At 36.8% G+C, this 24,283-nt stretch overlaps 1 protein-coding gene across 4 annotated transcripts in view; it reads right to left on the reverse strand.

The window, feature by feature from the left end:
- LOC105486347 (B cell scaffold protein with ankyrin repeats 1) overlaps positions 1-24,283 on the reverse strand; it is a 316,935-nt gene that overhangs the window by 70,963 nt on the left and 221,689 nt on the right. For all 4 annotated transcript variants that reach the window (XM_071093247.1, XM_071093245.1, XM_011749205.2 and 1 more), the window contains one exon: positions 1,570-1,648. In XM_071093247.1, the coding sequence (XP_070949348.1) occupies positions 1,570-1,648 (79 nt within the window). The remainder of the gene's footprint in view (positions 1-1,569; positions 1,649-24,283) is intronic.

A 24,283-nucleotide genomic window follows, 5' to 3' on the forward strand; every position in this document is an offset into this window, starting at 1 on the left:
TGTGTCATTGGGTATAGACTATGTTCTGTTACAGGTACTGGGGATACAATAAAAACAGTGAATAAGAAGCCCTAATCCCTTTGAGCATGTGTTTTAGAAAGAGAATACAGGCAATAAACAACAACCAGATAAATGATATATTATGTTAAGTGTTGATAAATGCAATGAAGAAAAGGAGCAGGTAAAGTGAAATGAAGAGGAGGGTGTCATAATACAAAGAAAGAAGTGATGGAGCAAGCCTTGGGCATATAAGGAGAAAGTGTACAGAAGGAATAGAAAGTGCAAATGCCCTGAGGCAGGAGCATTATTGGTGTGTGAACAAGCAAGAGAATGGTGAGAGATGGGAACACAAAGATTAGGGCCTTGTAGGGGATGAGAAAGATTATGAGTACAATAGGGAAGTATTGGAGGATTTGGTGAAGAAAAGTGTTTAATCCTTCATGAAAGGTGTTTAGTCTTTTCATGAAGCGAAGAATATCAGAGGCAGCAAATGTGAAAGTTGCAATGAAGGCTTTCTATACATTATTTAGTAGCATTCCTTCTATCTCTACCCAATAAATACCAGTAGTAATCCTCCCTCCTGAGTCATAACAATAGAAACATTTCTGTTCATTGCCAAACTTGCAATATAGGAAGTGACATTGGCCCTCCATTTCTCCACTGTGTTACTGCAGTAAACAAAGGGAGAACTGATGATGGTGTGGACTAGGATAATGAAAGGGGAGAGAAATGGCTGAATCTGGGAATATTTTGAAGGTAGAGTCAACAGTATTGTATAACTGATTGCGTATGGGATAGGAGAGAAAGTAAAAATGCCAAGGATGACTTTCAAGGATTTTTTAACTGACTTGAACAAAGGAGGGAAGGAGTTTTCACTTACTGAGATAGGGAAGTCATCAGATGGAGAGGTTTGGCAATGGCAGGAATCAGAATTTTCAAAAATGTTGGGTGTGAGATTCCTATCCAACATGCTGGTGAAGCCGTTGAGCTGTATGCCAATAAAACCTGGCATAATGGGTAGAGTTTACATACACATATAAACATGTATATATACATGTGTGTATATCTATATATACACATATATGTAAGTGTGTATATAAATTTATACGTTTATATACATGTAGGAACATCATGAATTATTTTTTCAGACTTTAGAATGTAGAATCACAGATATAGAGCCAGGGAGGACCTTAGAGAGTATTCTAGTTCAATGTTCTCATTTCATAACTGAGAAAACTAAGGTCTGCAAAGAACGTGGTTTTGTGTTTTTAAAAAACTTTAAAAATGTAGTTGCCAAATAGTCCAAATAGTCATAACAGAGTTATTTGTGTATTCCCTCTGGGTAGGAAAAATCAGTATTTGATTACTAAAACTTGAACGTATTAAAAGCATTTAAATTAGCAATATGATGTAGTAGTGTCTCTATTACAAATTAAAAGCCAGTTAATTAAATACCATGCCACATTCTCTTCAGTCTTGCTTTTTCAGTTACATCTTCCATAAGTCACATATATATGTGGTATATATATGGATATGACATATGTATATATAAAACATAGAAAAACTTACAAGGAATATATGTGGAAAATGAGGCAATATCCTCTTCATAATCATTTTCTTGCTCATTATTTGTGTCAATTTCTTGGATCTGTAAAAATAAATGTAATTTTTAATAATATGCATTAATCTTAATAAATATGCACTGGATGCCTCTGCAAATAAGAAATAGCTTTTGCTGGGTTCCAAGATGGCTGAAAAGGAACAGCTCCAGTCTATAGCTTCCAGCGTGAGCAACGCAGAAGACGGCTGACTTCTGCATTTCCAACTGAGGTACCGGGTTCATCTTACTGGTCCGTGTCAGACAGTGGGTGCAGGACAGTGGGTGGAGCCCACCAAGACAGAACCAAAGCAGGGCAAGGCATCGCCTCACCTGGGAAGCAAAAGTGGTCAGGGAATTCCCTTTCCTAGCCAAGGGAAGCCGTGACAGACATCACCTGGAAAATTGGGTCACTCCCACCCTAAGACTGAGCTTTTCCAAGAGTCTTAGCAAATGGCACACCAGGAGACTATATCCCGCACCTGGCTTGGAGGGTCCCACAGCCACAGAGCCTCGCTCATTGCTAGCACAGCAGTCTGAGATGGAACTGCAGGGTGACAGTGAGGCTGGAGGAGGGACGCCCACCATTGCTGAGGCTTGAGTAGGTAAACAAAGCAGGTGGGAAGTTCAAACTGGGTGGAGCCCACTGCAGCTCAAGGAGGCCTGCCTGCCTTTGTGGACTCCACCTCTGGGGGCAAGGCATAGCTGAACAAAAGGCAGCAGAAACTTCTGCAGATTTAAATGTCCCTGTCTGATAGCTTTGAAGAGAGTAGTGGTTCTCCCATCAGAGTTTGAGATCTGAGAACGGACAGACTGCCTCCTCAAGTGGGTCCCTGACCCCTGAGTAGCCTAACTGGGAGGCACACCCCAGTAGGGGCAGACTGACACCTCACATGGCCAGGTACCCCTCTGAGACGAAACTTCCAGAGGAACGATCAGGCAGCAACATTTACCGTTCAACAATATTCACTGTTCCGCAGCCTCTGCTGCTGATACCCAGGAAAACAGGTCTGGAGTGGATCTCCAGTAAACTCCAAAAGACCTGCAGCTGAGGGTCCTGATTGTAAGAAGGAAAACTAACATAGAGAAAGGACATCCACACCAAAACCCCATCTGTACGTCACCATCATCAAAGACCAAAGGTAGATAAAACCACAAAGATGGAGAGAAACAAAGGAGAAAAGCTGAAAATTCTAAAAATTAGAGTGCCTCTTATCTTCCAAAGGAACGCAGCTCCTTGCCAGCAATGGAACAAAGCTAGACGGAGAGTGACTTTGACAAGTTGAGAGAAGAAGGCTTCAGACGATCAAACTTCTCCGAGCTAAAGGAGGAAGTGTGAACCCATCACAAAGAAGCTAAAAACCTTGCAAAAAGATTAGATGAATGGATAACTAGAATAACCAGGGTAGAGAAGTCCTTAAATGACCTGATGGAGTTGAAAACCATGGCATGAGAACTATGTGACACATGAACAAGGTTCAGTAACCAATTCAATCAACTGGAAGAAAGGGTACCAGTGATTAAAGATCAAATGAATGAAATGAAGCGAGAAGAGAAGTTTAGAGAAAAGAGTAAAAATAAATGAACAAAGCCTCCAAGAAATACGGGACTATGTGAAAAGACCAAATCCACATCTGACTGGTGTACCTGAAAGTGACATGGAGAATGGAACCAAGTTCGGAAATATTCTGCAGGATATTATCTAGGAGAACTTACTCAACCTAGCAAGGCAGGCTGACATTCAAATTCAGGAAATACAGAGAATGCCACAGAGATACTCCTTCGGAAGAGTAACCCCAAGACAAACAACTGTCAGATTCACCAAGGTTGAAATGAAGGAAAAAATGTAAAGGGCAGCCAGAGAGAAAGATCGGGTTACCCACAAAAGGAAGCCCATCCGACTAACAGTGGATCTCTCAGCAGAAACTCTACATGCTAGAAGAGAGTGGGGGCCAGTATTCAACATTCTTAAAGTAAAGAATTTTCAACCCAGAATTTCATATCCAGACAAACTAAGTTTCATAAGTCAAGGAGAAATAAAATCCTTTACAGACAAGCAAATGCTTAGAGATTTTGTCACCACCAGGCCTGCCCGACAAGCGCTCCTGAAGGAAGCCCTAAACATGGAAAGGAACAACCAGTACCAGCCACTGCAAAAACATGCCAAAATGGAAAGACCATAGATGCTAGGAAGAAACTGCATCAACTAATGAGCAAACAGCCAGCTAACATCATAATGACAGGATCAAATTCACACATAACAATATTAACCTTAAATGTAAATGGGCTAAATGGTCGAATTAAAAGACAAAGACTGGCAAATTGGATAAAGAGTCAAGACCCATCAGTGTGCTGTATTCAGGAGACCCATCTCAAGTGCAGAGATACACATAGGCTGAAAATAAAGGGATGGAGGAAGATCTACCAAGCAAATGGAAAACAAAAAAAGGCAGGGGTTTCAATCCTAGTCTCTGATAAAACAGACTTTAAACCAACAAAGATCAAAAGAGACAAAGAAGGCCATTACATAATGGTAAAGGGATCAATTCAACAAGAAGAGCTAACTATCCTAAATATATATGCACCCAATACAGGAAAACCCAGATTCATAAAGCAGGTCCTTAGAGACTTACAAAGAGACTTAGACTCCCACACAATAGTAATGGGAGACTTTAACACTCCACTGTCAACATTAGACAGATCAACGAGACAGAAAGTTAACAAGGACATGCAGGAATTGAACTCATCTCTGCACCAAGCAGACCTAATAGACATCTACATAACTCTCCACCCCAAATCAACAGAATAAACATTCTTCTCAGCACCACATCGCACTTATTCCACAATTGACCACATAGTTGGAAGTAAAGCACTCCTCAGCAAATGTAAAATAACAGAAATTATAACAAACTGTCTCTCAGACCACAGTGCAATCAAACTAGAACTCAGGACTAAGAAACTCACTCAAAACCACTCAACTACATGGAAACTAAACAACCTGCTCCTGAATGACTACTGGGTACACAACGAAATGAGGGCAGAAAGAAAGATGTTCTTTGAAACCAATGAGAACATAGATACAACTTACCAGAATCTCTGGGACACATTTAAAGCAGTGTGTAGAGGGAAATTTATAGCACTGAATGCCCACAAGAGAAACCAGGAAAGATCTAAAATTGACACCCTAACATCACAATTAAAAGAACTAGAGAAGCAAGAGCAAACACATTCAAAAGCTAGCAGAAGGCAAGAAACAACTAAGATGGAAGCAAACTGAAGGAGATAGGGACACAAAAATCCTTTCAAAAAAATCCATGAATCCAGGAGCTGGTGTTTTGAAAAGATCAACAAAATTGATAGAACGCTAGCAAAACTAATAAAGAGGAAAAAAGAGAAGAATCAAATAGGTGCAATAAAACACGATAAAAGGGATATCACCAATGACCCCAAAGAAATGCAAACTACGATCAGAGAATACTATAAACACCTCTAGGCAAATAAACTAGAAAATCTAGAAGAAATGGATAAATTCCTGGTAACATACACTCTCCCAAGACTAAATCAGGAAGAAGTTGAATCCCTGAATAGACCAATAACAGGTTCTGAAATTGAGGCAATAATTAATAGCCTACCAACCAAAAACAGTCCAGGACCAGACGGATTCACAGTCGAATTCTACCAGAGGTACAAGGAGGAGCTGGCACCATTCCTTCTGAAACTATTCCAATCAATAGAAAAAGAGGGAATCCACCCTAACTCATTTATGAGGCCAGCATCATCCTGATACCAAAGCCTGGCAGAGACACAACAAAAAAACAGAATTTTAGACCAATATCCCTGATGAACATCGATGCAAAAATCCTCAATAAAATAATGGCAAACCAAATCCAGCAGCACATCAAAAAGCTTATCCACCATGACAAAGTGGGTTTTATCCCTGGGAAGCAAGGCTGGTTCAACATATGCAAATCAATAAACGTAATCCAGCATATAACCAGAACCAAAGACAAAAACCACATGATTATCTCAATAGATGCAGAAAAGGCCTTTGACAAAATTCAACAGCCCTTCATGCTAAAAACTCTCAATAAATTTGGTATTGATGGGATGTATCTCAAAATAATAAGAGCTATTTATGACAAACACACAGCCAATATCATACTGAATGGGCAACAAGTGGAAGCATTCCCTTTGAAAACTGGCACAAGACAGGGATGCCGTCTCTCACCACTCCTATTCAACATAGTGTTGGAAGTTCTGGCTAGGGCAATCAGGCAAGAGAAAGAAATAAAGGGTATTCAATTAGGAAATGAAGAAGTCAAATTGTCCCTGTTTGCAGATGACATGATTGTATATTTTGAAAACCCCATAGTCTTAGCCCAAAATCTCCTTAAGCTGATAAGCAAATTCAGCAAAGTCTCAGTATACAAAATCAATGTGCAAAAATCACAAGCATTCTTATACACCAGTAACAGACAAACAGAGAGCCAAATCATGAGTGAACTCCATTCACAATTGCTTCAAAGAGAATAAAATACCTAGGAGAATCTAACTTACAAGGGATGTGAAGGACCTCTTCAAGGAGAACTGCAAACCACTGCTCAATGAAATAAAAGAGGACATCAACAAATGGAAAAACATTTCTTGCTCATGGATCGGAAGAATCAATGTCGTGAAAATGGCCATACTGCCCAAGGTAATTTGTAGATTCGATGCCATCCCCATCAAGCTAACAATGACTTCTTCACAGAATTGGAAAAAACTACTTTAAAGTTCTTATGGAACCAAAAAAGAGCCCGCACAGCTGAGACAATCCTTAGCTAAAAGAATAAAGCTGGAGGCATCACGCTACCTGACTTCAAACTATACTACAAGGGTACAGGAACAAAAACAGCATGGTACTGGTACCAAAAAAGAGATATAGACCAATGGTCTCCATTGGTCTATATCAGAACAGAGCCCTCAGAAATAATCCCACACATCTACAGCCATCTGATCTTTGACAAACCTGACAAAAACAAGAAATGGGAAAGATTTCCCTATTTAATAAATGGTGCTGGGAAAACTGGCTAGCCATATGTAGAAAGCTGAAACTGGATCCCTTCCTTACACCTTATACAAAAATTAATTCAAGATGGATTAAAGACTTAAATGTTAGACCTAAAACCATAAAAACCCTAGAAGAAAACCTAGGTAATATTATTTAGGACATAGGTATGGGCAAAGACTTCATGTCTAAAACACCAAAAGCAATGGCAACAAAAGCCAAAATTGACAAATGGGATCTAATTAAACAAAAGAGCTTCTGCACAGCAAAATAAACTACCATCAGAGTGAACAGGCAACCTACAGAATGGGAGAACATTTTTGCAATCTACTCATCTGACAAAGGGCTAACACCCAGAACCTATAAAGAACTCAAACAAATTTACAAGAAAAAACCAAACAACCCCATCAAAAAGTGGGCAAAGGATATGAACAGACACTTCTCAAAGGAAGACATTTATGCAGCCAACAGACACATGAAAAATGCTCATCATCACTCGCCATCAGAGAAACGCACATCAAAACCACAATGAAATACCATCTCACACCAGTTAGAATGGCAATCATTAAAAAGTCAGAAAAAAACAGGTGCTGGAGAGGATGTGGAGAAATAGGAACACTTTTACACTGTTGGTGGGACTGTAAACTAATTCAACCATTGTGGAAAACAGTGTGGCGATTCCTCAAGGATCTAGAACTAGAAATACCATTTGACCCAGCCATCCCATTACTGGGGATATACCCAAAGGATTATAAATCATGCTGCTATAAAGACACATGCACACGTATGTTTGTTGCGGCTCTATTCACAATAGCAAAGACTTGGAATCATCCCAAATGTCCATCAGTGGCACACTGGATTAAGAAAATGTGGCACATACACACGATGGAATACTATGCAGCTATAAAAAAGGATGAGTTCGTGTCCTTTGTAGGGACATGGATGCAGCTGGAAACCATCATTCTCAACAAACTATCGCAAGAACAGAAAACCAAACACCGCATATTCTCACTCATAGGTGAGAATTGAACAATGAGATCACTTGGACACAGCAAGGGGAACATCACACATCGGGGCCTGTTTTGGGGGGTATTGGGTGGAGGGATAGCATTAGGAGATATACCTAATGTAAATGACGAGTTAATGGGTGCAGCACACCAACATGGCACATGTGTACATATGTAACAAACCTGCACGTTGTGCACATGTACTCTAGAACTTAAAGTATAATAAAAAAATAAAATAAAAATAAAAATAAAAATCCATAGTACTCCCAAAACCATTTCAAGGATTTTCTTTACTAATTTTTTAGTAGTAATGGTTTACAAAGATTTTGGGGATTATGCAAAAATGTCAATATATTTTTCAGAAGCTAGGGCATTATGAGCTCAAAATCACTGTGAATTAATAAACTGACATTAGGCACGTATGTGGATGGATGTGTATGTACTGAGGTTGAAACCTAATGGAATTGTTTTTTGTGTCATAACTGAAGGCATGTGACATTTGTACAAAAAGCCAAACACCCTGAACCCAATAATGTCTCAAAAGAATCTACCTCTAAATTAAAAAAAATCTAGGTTGATTTGAAAACTTTCATAAATAATATGTACAATTGATATTTTATATAATCAGACTATGCACGGAGTAATTGTTTTCTCCAGAATAAAATGCTCTGCAGAAATATTTATGCTAAAAACCCAATGCTTCTTACTTGGGTTCCCTACGCTTACAATCGTATTTATTTTGAAAAACATGCTGGATCTAATAATATATTAATAATTCTTCAATAAAATCAATGATGGCTTCAGAGTTGAGTCTCATGGCATTCTGACATCTAATACTTTAATCCTTGGCTGTGTGGTGGAGTAGACAGAACACAGACTATGGAGTCAATTTAAGTACAAATCACATCTCTATCATATACTACCTGTGCGACATTAGGCCAGACACTTAACTCTAAGCCTCAATATTACATCCTGCAAAATGTGGATAGTAATATCTATGCCATCAGTTTGATGGGAGAATTAAATCAGAATAATGTAAGCAAGACACATATCACATCTACCACATAGTAACTGCTGAGTAAATGTAATCTGCATATTTGATCTTCCTTCATCTAAGATATACATCTACTTTTAAGCAAGCATGGTTTCCTTCATTCATTTGTCAAATATTTTTGTAGGCCTACTATCTGCTAAATACTCTGTTAACTACTGGGGAAGGTAAGTTGAAAATAGAAAAAGTGATATATTTCCCATTTTAAAAAATAACCACATTTGTAATGGAAGAGGAAGACAAACAAAAAGTTATTAGAATACAATATTTTATTTATTTCACAACAACAAACTCAGTTCTTAGAGTTGAAATAGAGTATTAAGAAATAGATGATCAAAGCAGGCTGGGCACGGTGGATTACCTGAGGTCAAGAGTTCAAGACCAGCCTGGCCAACATGGTGGAATCCTGTCTCTACTAAACATACAAAAAGTAGCCGGGCCTGGTGGCACACCCCTGTAATCCCAGCTACTTGGGAGGCTGAGGCAGGAGAACTGCTTGAGCCCAGGACGCAGAGGTTGCAGTGAGCCGAGATGGTGCCACTGCACTCCAGCCTGGCCAACGGAGTGAGACTCTGTCAAAAGAAAAGAAAAGAAAAGAAAAGAAAAGAAAAGAAAAGAAAAGAAAAGAAAAGAAAGAAAGGGAAAGGAAGGAAGGAAGGAAGGGAAAGAAAGAAAGAAGGAAAGAAAAGAAAGAAAAGAAAGAAAGAAAGAAAAGAAAGAAAGAAAGAAAGAAAAGAAAGAACGGGAGAGAGAAAGAAAGAGAAAGAAAGAAAAGAAAGAAAGGAAGGAAGGAAAGAAAGAGATGATCAAAGCAAAAGTTTTATTCATTTGCTTTTGGGTTTGGAGATTGGATTAAAAAATTATCTTGACAGTTACATTGATTCCCACTTCTCTAAATGAAAGATTAAATGACAGAATCTATTCGTTGAACATGCTTAATGTAATATTCCAACCCACAGATAGTCCTTGTAGAACAGAATGTTTAATGTAATAAAATTAAAATCATTCATTATCAAAGATAAACTAAAAAGAGAATGTCTTGTTGACTGAGGTATATGAGGCTCCACATGGCTTTGACATCTGGTCCTGTACAAATTGATCATAATATTCTGATTTTGAGGAAGTGAATAAAAACAATCTTCATAGGACAGTTGGTTTCCAAATCATTTTATGAGATTCTGAAGATATTGTAATTGCCTCAACTCTTGCACAACTTTCCACAGTGTTGATTATGAGTGATTTTTACCAGGTTTTATAAAGCACATCACAGCCCATGGGATAACTACAATTATGAATATCTGACTTGAGGACCTGCCTTTTTAAAAGATATTCTAGCCCTATTTTAATACTCTGTTTCAAACCCACCATAGTTGTGGCTGTATCTGTGAGGTGTCAGCACCTTTATTGGGTCAAATGCCTGATTTGCCTCTGACCATCTCTGTCACTAAAATGGAATAAAATTAAAATCCAGTTCTTTGTTAAGACTGTAACTATAAATATGAAAAATAACTATCTTCATTTAAAATGATGGAACCCCAAGTCTGAAAAGAACCTGTAGATAACGACTCATTTATTGTTTTTCATACACTGATAGAATATTAAAACAATGTGTCACACTAACACTTGTAATAATTTGAGTATTTTCCCAGGAAAAAGTTGTTTTTAAATGTAGTCTATGGTCTGCACTGGCCAACTATCTTCATAAATTTCCTTTTCCTGGGTTCATCTTTGTCCCCCTCTTTATACAGAATGCACTCTCCCTGTATCCATTCTTATCCACAGTGGATCAGAGTCATCTTATCCACTCTGCTGCCCTTAATTTATATCTCTATCCTTATTATTCGTGGGCATGTCTTTAGCTCCAAGCTTTTCTGAGGTCTAGATTCTAGGATCCAGAAAAGGATATTAGAAGAAAACAGTTACATAAGCAAAGGGAAAAACCTGAAGAGAGATATGTCTGAAAAATCAGAAGAGAGGGTTTTAAGTAAATCACAAATGTTAAATGCATCAACAAGTGTGAAAAAGAAAAGTCCTGAAAATAGTTAATCAGGTGTTCCAGTCCAAGTCACTGGTGACCCTGGTGATGGAAATTACAATGGAATTGGGTGAATTCATACTGGATTGATGAAGCTTAAAAACATTAAATGAGGGTGATAAATCCAATGCATCATGTATAGAGTGTCTTTTCAGGAGCCGTATGTGAAGAGGGGATATAGGACAATTTTGCTTCAGATTTGATTTTTCAAAAATGAATAAAAAATGTTGGAGAGCGCTTCATTACAAGTAAGGGCTATGGAGATGGAAGGTGATAACATCCGGAGTTCACATGCACAAAACACTATATCAGGAAATACAGGATACCTAAATATGAAGGTTTCATGATCCCCAACTTCCAATATTTTATAATTAGCGGGGAAGACAAATAATACAGATTAGTTAGGCAAAATGAAACATACATTTAAAATATGCATATGCTTGCAAAATACTGTAAGATAGAAACATGCAACCATTTCCAGTGAGTGGGCGGGATAGAAAATTTCACAGAATAGATGATATTAATTCTGAGTCTTAAAATATAAGTGAGTTTTACTCTGCAAAGAAAAGGATGAAATATTAGTGGCCAATGGGAGACCATGAACAAAACAGTAAGAAGACTTGGTGGATGGTTTCAGTTGGTTTGGTTAAGTTTCATGGAAGGATATATTTGAGTGTGAAGATGTGTTGGTGCATTAAGGTTTTATTTTATGAAGTTTGAACGACTTTGGAGTATGTAATTGTTTCTTAAGAAGTGGAAAGTAGCATGTTCCTGCCTGTATTTTAGAATAATAATTCTAGTAACAGTGGGTAATAGGGAGAAGGGCTATACTGATAGTCAAAGCAAAGGGTAATGAGGATTAGTGGAAGAAAATATTTACTGGAGAACGCAAATATAAGAAATATCCAGGAGAGAGTATGCACACGATTTTTCACAGCTTCGATGCCAAAGGCTGGAGGAAAGGGGTCAAACATGGCATGTAAGTTTCTGCTCAGTTCACTGTCTGGTAACCAGTACTAATGTTAATAAATGTCTTTTCCAGGACACTCCTCCAAAGAACTTTTGTTATTTAGAGATAAAGACACTGATTAAAATCACATTTTCTATGTAATTTGAGATGAGAATTTTGAGGTCAATTTAATCTACATGTTAAGTCTTCTTTGCATTGCTTTCTGGAATATTTGAAATTAAATTTGGAGCGGGAATGTAACTATAAAATGGTGACTCTTTCAATTTCTTTATGAAGTTATGGTACTTACCAATTTGGAAGGCAGAAGGTAGGTAGTTGTATAGTGATCAAGTAAACTATTAATTTGATCGGTAAGAATTAAATTGCAGAATAACAAAGTACAAAGTCAAAATTAAGTCAAAAAGACACCAAGAAATTGCATAGATAGAAGCTACTGAATTTCAATCTATAAATTATATTTATTCAAATATGACTATATTCCTTTATAAAAATTAAAAAAATTTAAATAAGCCTGCCATGGAATTAAACTAATTAATTGGGTATTAGACACTCCTAAACAATACACTAAAATCAAACAAAAGCCACATAGTTATGTCTACCATTTAGAAATGAAGTTGGATGGTGAGAAGATAGGAAAAAGAAGGAATTTAGTAAAAAAGAAAACAAGAAATGCAGAAAAATGTCAGAGATAGTCAGAAAGATAATATAATTATATAAGTCAAAGGTCAAAGCTAAAAGACAGGCTCATCCTGAATTTGCCTTTCTTGATTTCAGAATGGTATTCAGAACTCAGATAAAACACCTGGAATAAGATATTAAGAATGAATTTCTGGTGCAGATAGCTTTACCAAAACATGCAAAAACTGAGCCCCGGGAAATTCTTAGTATGACTTCAGACATGCCATCTAACATTTTTAGGCATGAGAACACCAATGCTGCTAAATTAGTCAAAAATACCTTGTAAATGTTTTCTGTGTGTATAATACTATAATACTAGGCAAGTTTCCAGGGATATACAAGAGATGTGAAATACTCCCAGGATGCTGAATATTTAGCTGGGAAAATCAAAGTGACAACCATGAAGTAATTATAGTCCTTTAATTTTGACTAAATTTGACTAGTTTTACAATAGAGATTAAAGTTGTAATAATTCTACTTGGAATAATTAGGCCTGAGTTTAGAAGGATGAGTAGAATCTAAGAGATAAATTCTGAATATGGTTCCAGTAGCTAATGCATGTTTATTTTTCTAATGGATGAATATACAGTACATGAGTTGGTGGAGGAGGGAACGATGTGGGTTTTCTTGGTAAGGAGAATGGAGCAAGCAAAAGCAAAGTTGAGCAGGACATATGCAAAAGGCAAAGAACAAAGTTACCTAATCAAAGAAGCAGGTAGATTTTGGGAGAAGATGTACATTTTGACAGGAAGAGTGAAGTCAATATTTTTTACTATACCCTAGTTATGGAGTATTAGACGTATCTCAATTATGATGATGATAATCATAACTGATACTGCTATTAAATATCCCATTTAAACATCTTTAGGTTATACAGGTTAAGAGTTTGAGATTAGGGATATTGTCAGACAGATTTGGATTCAAATCTTACTCTTTGCCCTATTAATTACATGAACTTAAGGACATTCTTCTCTCTTCGTCTCTCTGGATGTGAAAATCACCATAAATGTACCTTATCTCACAGATTTTTTGTGAAAATTAAATAGGACATACCAAGTGCTTAGCACAGAGCTTGGTACATAGAAAGCACTAGAAAATTATCTCTATTATCTGCCTTAAAATTCTCATTTTGCTAACAAATAATTTTTATGTTGCCCTTTTTTTAGTATTACCAAATTGTGTTTATGTAAAATTTTGTATTCAATTATAATGTTAAGATCAGATGTGTTCAAATTGGAATATAAAGATTAAAAATGAAGACCTCCAAATCTTAAAAAGATTAAAAATAAAGACCTCCTCCTTTTCATAGCTTACTATCATTTTTTAAAAAAAAATCTCTATTTTCAGGTGTGAGAAATCACATGACAGATGTGATGACGGGTCAATAGTGGACCATTTGAACTAGTAGAAATTAAGCAGGGAAGTACATGGAAATTTTCCTGGGGCCACCATTCCTACAGACTATGACATGAAAGGTACTCTAAGAGCTGAACATCAGCAGGGTTGGGGACAGAAGACTCTCACATGATTCTACAAGGGGTTTAAACCCCAAATAGCTTACATTTGATTTTATAATGTTGATATTATAACAAGAAATTCTTTAGGCTAACATTAAGACTAGTTTGCCTTCTCTCAGCATAAACTGATATAAGAGACGACCAGTGCTGACTCAGAAGGGTGTTTCATTCCAGGAGCACCAAGCATAGGGAAAAAGAAATTGGGTATGGATGAGTTACAGAGTATACAAGAGAAGAGCGAATAATTGATTAAGGAACTTGGCTCAATACACGAATCTACAATTGCTGCATTCAGAACGTAACTCAGGTTTTCTATTCCTACAACAACAGGGTATATCAGACAGTAGCAAAAAACTTTGCTTTTGAGCATTCTAAAATCTTGAAATCAGTTTTAGTTTCAAAATCACATGTTAATAAAAGTCTGTAGAGGAAATACAAAGTAACACTATGTCCACAGTACAAATCATCTTGCTACTTTGAATATCTCAATATAATTGTTCAAAAAGTTGCTTTAATTTGGAAAAAAAAAAAAAAACTACATAGAAACTAAATAAGGAATGAATTTACGTGTTTCCAGGTTGGCAGATTGAAGTTAGTGAAGAGGAACCCAGGTTTACATTTATGTTGACTATTACTAAGAGGCAGCTTTTCTTGGTTCTTTCTTCCAAATCTTTGATAATTTGAGTACGGGTCAAAGAAAACCAAATCATAAAACAAACAAACAAAAACAAGCTGAATAATAAAAGACTAGAATTGTCATCGTCACAAGTTGTTGGACATTGCATTTATCTAAACACAGAGGAGCAAGTGACTTCTAAAATCCAAGCTAGCAGCAAACATATAACAATACTTGAACACCTAGCAATTTCCCACACAGATTATACTCTTTAGTTGTTAGATAAGTGTTATTTGACAAATGAAACCAAAGACCTTTTAAGTTTCTATTATTACTATCAGAAAATAAGTGTTATTTGACAAATTAAACAGAGTCTTAAAGTTTACATTGTTGCAAATCTATTTCCAGTAGGTGTTCCTATGCCTGGAATAATCCCTCCCTTCCAAGTACAGAATTAAGAGAGTTGATTTTTTATTGACCAAAGTGTTTAAAACATAAAAGACCTAAAAATGGAAAATGTGAATTGTAAATTCAATGAAAACATGGTGGGAAAATAAAATTTTTAGCCTGAAGCCTTCAACTTAAGGGCCAGTAATATCCAGCGGAGGTTGTTCCTGTGGAGTAAGTTAAGATAGATAAAAGTATGCAAATGTACCTTCACAAGGGTATTCAATATTATATTTGATACAATGCAACACACCATAGTACCCTAAGTATTTCTTTTCCCTTTACAATTTTACATTTAAATTATGAAATTTAACTTGTAAGAATGCATGTATCATTGAGCAAAGAAGTGTCTCATGTTTAAAAAAATAAAGAAAACTAGAAGACACACATACATATCCTTAATGAATAATTTTCCTTATTAAAAGCCATCATATTCATCTCTTCTCAGTTTGCCAGATTCCATTCATATCAGTTATCAGAAGGCCTTTATGTTTCACTGAACTTTGATGAGTTTATCAGCAGGAAGTACACAATTAGATCTTACCTAAATACAGACCTATTAAAAATTTATTTCTAGACAAGAAACACATTTCATGAACCCAAACCAGCAAAAATCTATAGTAGAATAAATGTGATAAGTTGATAAAAAGTGAACCTCTTAAAATATAAATCTGCAGTATATTTAAGGTGAAATAAAATGGAAAATTTTTCTGGTAGAAGAAACAATATTGTTATTAAAGAAACATATTTCCCCCCACACCTGCATGTAAAATCAAAATAGAAGGGAATCAATAAAATTAATAAGCTCACGTTGGAAGGTAAACTTCCTTTTCTCCATCCCAGAAATCCAAAAGTTTTTAATCTATGATATGAAATTTTATTTTGTGAGGCCCTACCCAAGGCACGAGGGGTGTTGCTGTTCATATTCTATCAGTGCTGCACAATGAGCCTCATCTGACTTCATTCTGTCCCTGAGAACTGCATTCCACTATCAGGGGAACCAGCCCCCAATATTTCAACATAGGTTCTTTTTTATTTTCCCTAAGTGTCAGCTGGTCTGAGAAATAAAGAGAAAGAGTATAAAAGAGAGAAACTTTACAGCTGGGTCTCTGGGGGTGACATCACCTAGTGGTAGGTTCTGTGATGCCCCCGAGCCACAAAACCAGCAAGTTTTTATTAGGGATTTCAAAAGGGGAGGAGTGTACGAATAGGGAGTGGGTCACAGAGATTACATGCTTCAAATGGCAATAAAAGATCACAAGGGCAGAAGGGCAGAGTAAGGTCACAAGGCCAGGGCGAAATTAGAATTACTAATGAGGTTCCATGTCCCACTGTGCACACATTGTCATTGGTAAACATCTTAACAGGAAACAGGGTTCAAGAGCAGAGAACCGGTCTGACTACAATTTGCCAGGCTGGAATTTCCTAATCCTAGCAAGCCTGAGGGTGCTGCAGGAGACCAGGGTGCATTTCACCCCTTATCTTCAACTGCATAAGGCAGACACCCTCAGAGCAGCTGTCCATAGTCTCCCCCTGGGAATGCATTCCCTTCCCAGGGTAATTCCTTACTGGGAAAATAATTCAGCCATATTTCTCTTACTCTTTTTCTGCAATAAGAAAAATATGGCTCTGTTTTGCCTGGCTCTGCAGGCAGTCAGACCTTATGGTTACCTCCCTTGTTCCCTGAACCTCGCTGTTATTCTGTTCTTTTTCAGGGTGCCCAGATTTCATCTTGTTCAAACACACATGTTTTACAAACAATTTGTGCAGTTAACGCAATCATCACAGGGTCCTGAGGTGACATACATCCTCAGCTTACAAAGATGATGGGATTAAGAGATTAAAGCAAAGACAGGCATAGGAAACTATAAGAATATTGATTGGGGAAGTGATAAATGTCCATGAAATCTTCACAATTTATGTTCAGAGATTGCAGTAAAGACAGGAGTAAGAAATCACAAAATTATTAATTTGGGGAACTAATAAATGTCCATGAAATTTTCACAGTTTATATTCTGCCGTGGCTTCAGCCGGTCCCTCCGTTTGGGGTCCCTGACTTCCCGCAATATACCTCCTTATTGTGAAGTGATAGCTTAGCATTTAAAACTTCAAGTGATTTACTAGGTAGATTTCAGTCACTTGTGAAAAAATAATTTCTAATCTTCATAGCCATTGCCTAAAAGAAATCAGGACTAGTCAAATTGAAATCAGGGAGTGTCTAATATTAATTTTAATTTAGAAGCAACTCCTGTGAATGCCTTAAGCAAAGTTTGAATAAATCTGTTTACTACAGTATACCTTCAGCTTTAGCGTTACATATCTTTGGGGGGATTTTCCTTGCTCCAAATGTAGAAAGCTATTCATTTCCAGAAGGTAAGGTGGAGGCATTGGATGGAAGGATGATTTCATAGTAAGATATGTGTAAGTTTAAAACAATTTCTTTAAATTAAAAACAAAACTCCTAAGAGAGGATTTCATGCTATTTATTTTGTTTGAAAGTGCTTCTGAAACTATTTAAGGTAAAATTGCACATATAAACATAATATTGAAACTCTGAGTTCTCTAGTTTCTTATTATGCTCTATTAACATTTTGTTTAGATATTTGAACAATTTTACATTGTTACAAATCATGTAATTAAAACAGTAAAGATTTAGTTACTTTATCTGGAATTTGCATTTATTAACTAAGTGAATGAATAACGTGAATTAAGTGATAAACTAAGTGAATGAATAAAAAAGTAATTATTATGCCCCGTATTTGTAGACATATTGGTTTTATAATGATTTGTTTTACACTAAAAAGTTGCTAGGCATGTTGGCTCATGCCTGTAATCCCAGCACTTTGGGAGGCCAAGGTGGGTGGATCACCTGAGGTCAGGAGTTCGAGACCAGCCTGGCCAACGTGGTGAAACCCCGTCTCTACTAAAAACACAAAAATTAGCCAGGCATGATGGCGGGCACCTTTAATCTCAGCTACTGGGGCGGCTGAGGCAGGAGAATTGCTGGAACGCAGGAGGCGGAGGTTGCAGTGAGCCCAGATGGCGCCATTGCACTCCAGCCTGGCTGACAAAAGCAAAACTCCATTCCAAAAAAAAAAAGAAATTCATCAAACTAAAGCAATGTCAACTCTGTTCAGGCAAAGCTCAATCTCTTGAGAATTGAAGGAATGGAAAAAGAACAATTGGTTTGTTTGTTTGTTTTTGAGACAGAGTCTTGCTCTGTTGCCCAGGCTGGAGTGCAGAGGTGCGATCTAGGCTCACTGCAAGCTTCATCTCCCAGGTTCACGCCATTCTCCTGCCTCAGCCTCCTGAGTAGCTGGGACTACAGTCACCCACCACCATGCCTGGCTAATTTTTTGTATTTTTAGTAGAGACGGGGTTTCACTGTGTTAGCCAGGATGGTCTAGATCTCCTGACTTCGTGATCCACCTGCCTGGCCTCCCAAAGTGCTGGGATTACAGGGGTGAGCCACCGTGCCCAGTCAAGGACTTCAATTTTTAATTTACTTATTCAAAAGCATTTATTCAGAATCTACTAAATATCAGAGAGTAGGTTAGGCAAATGAGAATATAAGGAAGGATAAGTTAAGTTTCTCTTAGAAAACACAGACATGCACATCCATATGTATAATTCATATGATATACATAATAATATTATAAAAACAATAACTCACATAACATTTACTGTATACCAGTCACTGGTCTAAGTTCTGTACTTATACTAACATTTAATTTTAAAACAATTTTATGAGGTAGGTTTACTATTTTTAATCCTCATTTAATGAATGAAAAAAAAGGCACAATGGGGTTAAATCACTTTTCCAAGGTTACACAACTAGTATCTTTCAGTGGAGTGGCCAAACAATAAGGAAAATAAGTAAGCAAGCATTTACAAGGAGGAATGTGGCAAGTCATCTAACAGTTACTATAAATCAAGAATCATGTTCATAAGAGAGACAGCTGACAACATTTTGCAAGAATGTGCAAGCCTCAGGGTGGCAGCATTTGAGACATCTTTGAAAGACAATAAAATATTCAAAAGTATAAGTAGAGGCAGAGGCAGGGCATCTGGGCAGTCAAAGCAACATAATTAAAATAATCAAGGTGTGGATATGGGAGAGTATAGGCCATGCCCAGTTGGGAAACAAGTCGGCCACATTGACTACAGGGTAGGGGAAACAGATACCTGCCAATGGGGCACGGCAAAAGCCCAGTTGTATAGTTCTTTCCTCACCACTTTCCAACACCCAAGTCAGGCAGCAGGAGCCAGGCTGTCTGTCAAAGCTGCCCACGCAGCACCCATGGGGATAAGTACGGCATTGACTGTTGTCTGAATTATGAAAAAAACAGAAGGCCTTCTCTCAATCCCCAAAGAAGAGATGGGCAACAGCAATACTGGCATTTGAAAGCACAAGTAAGATGTTATAAAACCATATCATATGGATGCCAATAGAGGAGTGCTGATGGAGGTACTGGAGCCAGGGGCCAGAATAAACAGGTGAACTTTAGGGAACATGACTTCAGGCATCCCTGTTCATTTTTCTCTGCTGAACCTGCCTGCACAGGAGCTACGTGTTTTTTGAGAGACAGGAGACAGCTACATTTTGACATCTGGCTTGGATACAAATGTGGTAAAAGTATCTCAGAAATGTTTCTTTTGTTCTGAGAAATAAAAAATGGGGTGAATGGAGACATATTATAATCAGAGAATGTTGCTTTAGGCCCAGTCTTTCAAAAAAAATGTTGTAAGCTGAAAATGTTACAAGTAAGAAAATATAAGTTTCACAGTAATATAGTTTGATAACTTAATGGGCTGTTTCTCCTTGGTAGGATAGAACTAAAATGTGTCTGGCTATTCCTTCTAAATCTACCTGAAGCAATATTACCTTTTACTATACTCATATCACAAATGGGATGACAGAGAAATGATTTGTTCATAGTCACTAGATGAACTGAGTTTCTTGTAATTACAATTTTATTTACAACTCCTTTCTAAGATATATGTGATACCCAGCTAGCAACAGTACTCTCTGTTTTGCTTTTAAATAAGGAGAGATGCAGATTCATGATGTAAGACCTTGTTACAGTTCTGTTTATTTATAAAACAATTCATGTTTTTCAAAGGAGTTTCATCTATATCGTGATCCTCATAGGACTCCAGCAAGGCAGACACGGAGGGTCCTACAGGTGAAGCCATTAAGATGAAGAGATGTTGGCTTGTCTATAGTTTACAGCATGTAAAGCAGAGATTCGAATCTAGGATAATTTAGGGCATTGGGATTCATATGTCTCTAATCGAAGTCCACGTCTCTTTGTATGACAACATGGTGCTATCTTTCCCTGTCAAAACCATCTGCACTGTGGGCAGATGACACATAAGAGACATAAAAGATAACAGATATTGGGAAATGAAACTTCTTACTCAATGAAGAAATCATATTTGACTACAGTTTAAAGTTCTTCTACTCTATAAATGAAAATGAAAGTTTAAAAATTTATGTTGGTGGTAAAAGTGTATTTGAAATTCATACCCTCTAGCTTTGACTAATAGTGTTATATTCTACAGAGTTGGAATAAGTGAGAAAATTATGGAATTAATTCAACAAAATTTAGTAATCATTTAAAATCATGTGATACAGTTCAGGATGAAGGATGACCACTATGACTTCAAGGACATTAAAATATGATTCTGAATATTCCTGATCAATAGAAATACAGAAAAGTCTTTATATCACTGTCTTTATTTACAGCAGTTGCATTTTCTAGAACATGTTACCCTTTTCAGAGGAGAAACATTTTTCGTCAGGTAGATTTTAGCTATTTTCTTACAGATGTACTAAAGAGGGAAAAGTAAAATTCCACACATTAGTTTTACATTTGTCTAAGTTTTGTGACAGAAAAGTTAAAACTCATTTTAATTTGTGGCTTCAGATTACCTTGTTTCCCTGGCCCCCCATTACCACAGCAAATTTTATATCCTTGTTTTCTTTCTTATTTTCTGAATTTTTAGCCAACATTTCAAAAATGGCCAAAGAACTTAGACTTCCAGCACTGATTTGTCTCTTGAACATAATACCCAATTGCTGTTTGACAAACTTTTGTAATCAGTATAACTCTTCTAGCACAAAGCCTACTAATGCTCATTTGCTAAAACAGAGTTGTTGATCTGTGCTTGTTTTATCTAATTCTTTTTACCTCATCAAAAAAAAGCTGCCCAGGTATGCATTTTCATTTTTTTTAGGTACCTAACACATTGTGATCCAGATGTCAGGAATTCTATTTTAGGGACTCTATCTCTCTCTCTATATATATATACACACATATATACCATTAAAATAGTATTATTTTTCAGACTTGCCCACTAGCTAAATGTTTCCTTTCTTTTTCTTTTACTTTTAAAAAGAAATAAATACAGGCCACAGAAAATATGTTCTTTTGCATAACAAGTTGACAAATCTTCATTGCCATCCAGACTGTAGATTAATGAGACACATGTGGCGTGATTCAGGTGACCCCTATGTTATGCTTTTGTGAATCAGAACTGCACTAGCTAAACAAGTGTGGGCCAGGTTTACTAAAGATAAAATTACAGTAACGGCCATCAAATTAAATAGATCATATCTTGTGAAAGATTGTCTGTCATGAAGGTGAGAAAAAAATGGAATTAAAAATTATGAAATCCTACCCAGAACTATCTAATTGTTTGTGAATGCGTAAAGAAAGCCATTTCACATTTAACATCCATGCCTTGTGTCTTAAAACCCATATAAGAAAACATGTAAGGTTTCCAATCACATAAGTTTCCTGTTCATACCTTATGCCATCCTGGAAAGAATAATCTAGATTGTGGTATTTTAGGAGGCTGATACCAAAGACAATTTTAAGATGAGGAACAGCATCAGACAGTGTAGTGGTTCTTTGCCCTGAATGCACATTAAATTTGTGTGGGGAGATTTTATGAACTACCTATTCCCAAGCCCCACTCAAAACCAATTAAGTTAGAATCTCTAGAGGTGAGACCCATTCAATGGCATTTATTAATAGTCTGCTGGGAATTCTATTGTGCATCCATGAGGGAGAAACATGAGAACAGAGATTAAAAATAAAGACTTAGTTAAAGTTAGAGATCCTAAATTCAAAGCGGCTCCTGATGATTGATGATGAACAAGTTATTTAACCTTTCTCGGAACTAGTTTTCATCTGCTTCTTTGGTTGTTTCAAGGATTAGATGAACTAGTTCTTGGCATAGATTAGACATAATTAGCATTATACAATGAGGGAAAAGCCATTTCATGTCCAGGTAAAGTGTAGTAGTGTATGCCAATCTCTGAAACTGCATTGTAACTCTTGTGCCCCAATACCTGATGGCATTCCAGATTTCCATTATTATATTCTCGATTAAAACTTACATTTTTTCTTTATAGGCAATGTTGTGCTTTTTTGAAGAAATACAAGTGTGGTTGAGAGAATGAATTCTGGAGCCAATAGCCAAGTTTAATTCCTGACTGTGCCATTGGTTAATTCTGTGACACTGGGCAAACACTTACATTTTCTGTCCCTCAGTTTGCTTATCTGTAAAATGGGGTATTAACAGTACCTGCCTCAAAAGAATGTTTTGATGAGTAAATGCATTAATATATATAAAGCACTTAATATGTTCCTTGCTCATTGTAAATGCTCAATAAATATTTTCTATCATAATGCAAATAATAATAACGGTGTTAGTGAACTCATTTACTGACGTTTCAACCAAAGATGTCTATTTTCCACGAATGAAAAAACTAACAATGTGCTAACCAGTTCTTTCCATCCTTCTTAGCTATTCTCTCACACCATGCCCACTAGAACCAACTGCGAAGTATAAAGTTTTCAAGGGCAAGGTTTACATCTCTCTTATCTGCTACTTCACAGAACTTTTGGAATTAATGATTCATATCCATAACCACTTCTTAAAAATGGATTGAAAAATCAAGTCCTATTGATGGTTAACAAGTAGTATCTTCTTTGTTCATGCATTTATTATATAATTTTTAAATCATTTATCATATGCTTATATGTGATCACAGATGGATGTTGATAACAGAAAAAAATTTAGAGAATTCATAGATTATTGTCATGTTGCAATTCTTATACAAAAGCTTCTTTTCAAGACTTCAATGGAAATATACTTGGCTGGGCTCAGTGGCTCACGCCTTTAATCCCAGCACTTTCGGAGGCCGAAGACGGGCGGATCCCGAGTTCAGGAGATAGTGACCATCCTGGCTAACACGGTGAAACCCGTCTCTACTAAAAATACAAAAAATTAGCCTGGTGTGGTGGTGGGCATCTGAAGTCCCAGCTACTCCGGGAGGCTGAGGAGGGGGATTGGTGTGAACCCGGGAGGCAGAGCTTGCAGTGAGCCGAGCCGCGATCGCGCCACTGAACTCCAGCCAGAGCGACAGAGCGAGACTCTGTCTCAAAAAAAAAAAAAAAAAAAAAAAAAAAGAAATATTCTTGATAACATTTTAATTATAGAGAAGTTTGTTTTTCCCCAGATGGCATCGAATATCTATTTTAGCATTTAATATTATTCTTTTGTCTTCTGTAATCAAAAGTTAAGATTTTTTAAATGCCGTACCACAGAAACATTGTGTAATTCATGACTTTTCTAATTTTTGTACTCCCACTCTAGCTATTAGGTAGTGTTTTATCAGAGCCAAAATGATGTCTATGGAGGAGATCACATATTAGTGTCAAGCATCTGACTGAATATTACACTTAGTATTCAATATAAGGTGTTTACAACTAAAGCAGTGGAGGTACTTGTCATAGGGATTCATATAATATATCTCATACCTGACAAAAGGCACATAATAATCTTTGATTGCTTTCTATGCTTTGAGGGCTTTAATTTTCTAAAACCACACAAGGTCTTTTCTCATGATTTTTACTTGACCCTTAACGTGCCAAAAGATATTCGTGAGTAACAACTCTCATACTTTCTGAAATAAATGCTTTTATGAGCTACTGAAACCACCTTAAGGCAAAGCAGGCAACTTATTAACTATGACTTTATGAGGCTTCACAGATTCCGTCTTGTGAAAGGCAAATAAAATCCTTACATCTGGCACTGAGTTTTTCATAATACTTCACAGCTGCCATCCAAAAATTCTCTCTGCCAAAGATTCTAGCAAAGGCTGGTCGATGAAAACATAAATAAACTGCAGAAGAAAAGTGGTTACAGAAGTTACATTTTTGATGTGATTGGAAATGCAGGTGTCAGGAGTCTCAATGACATTCATTGTCATCTGCAAATTGTGCTATGTATGGAAGAGAGTGT

Source organism: Macaca nemestrina, chromosome 3, assembly GCF_043159975.1.
Source record: "Macaca nemestrina isolate mMacNem1 chromosome 3, mMacNem.hap1, whole genome shotgun sequence".
In the NCBI taxonomy this organism is placed as follows: Eukaryota; Metazoa; Chordata; class Mammalia; order Primates; family Cercopithecidae; genus Macaca; species Macaca nemestrina.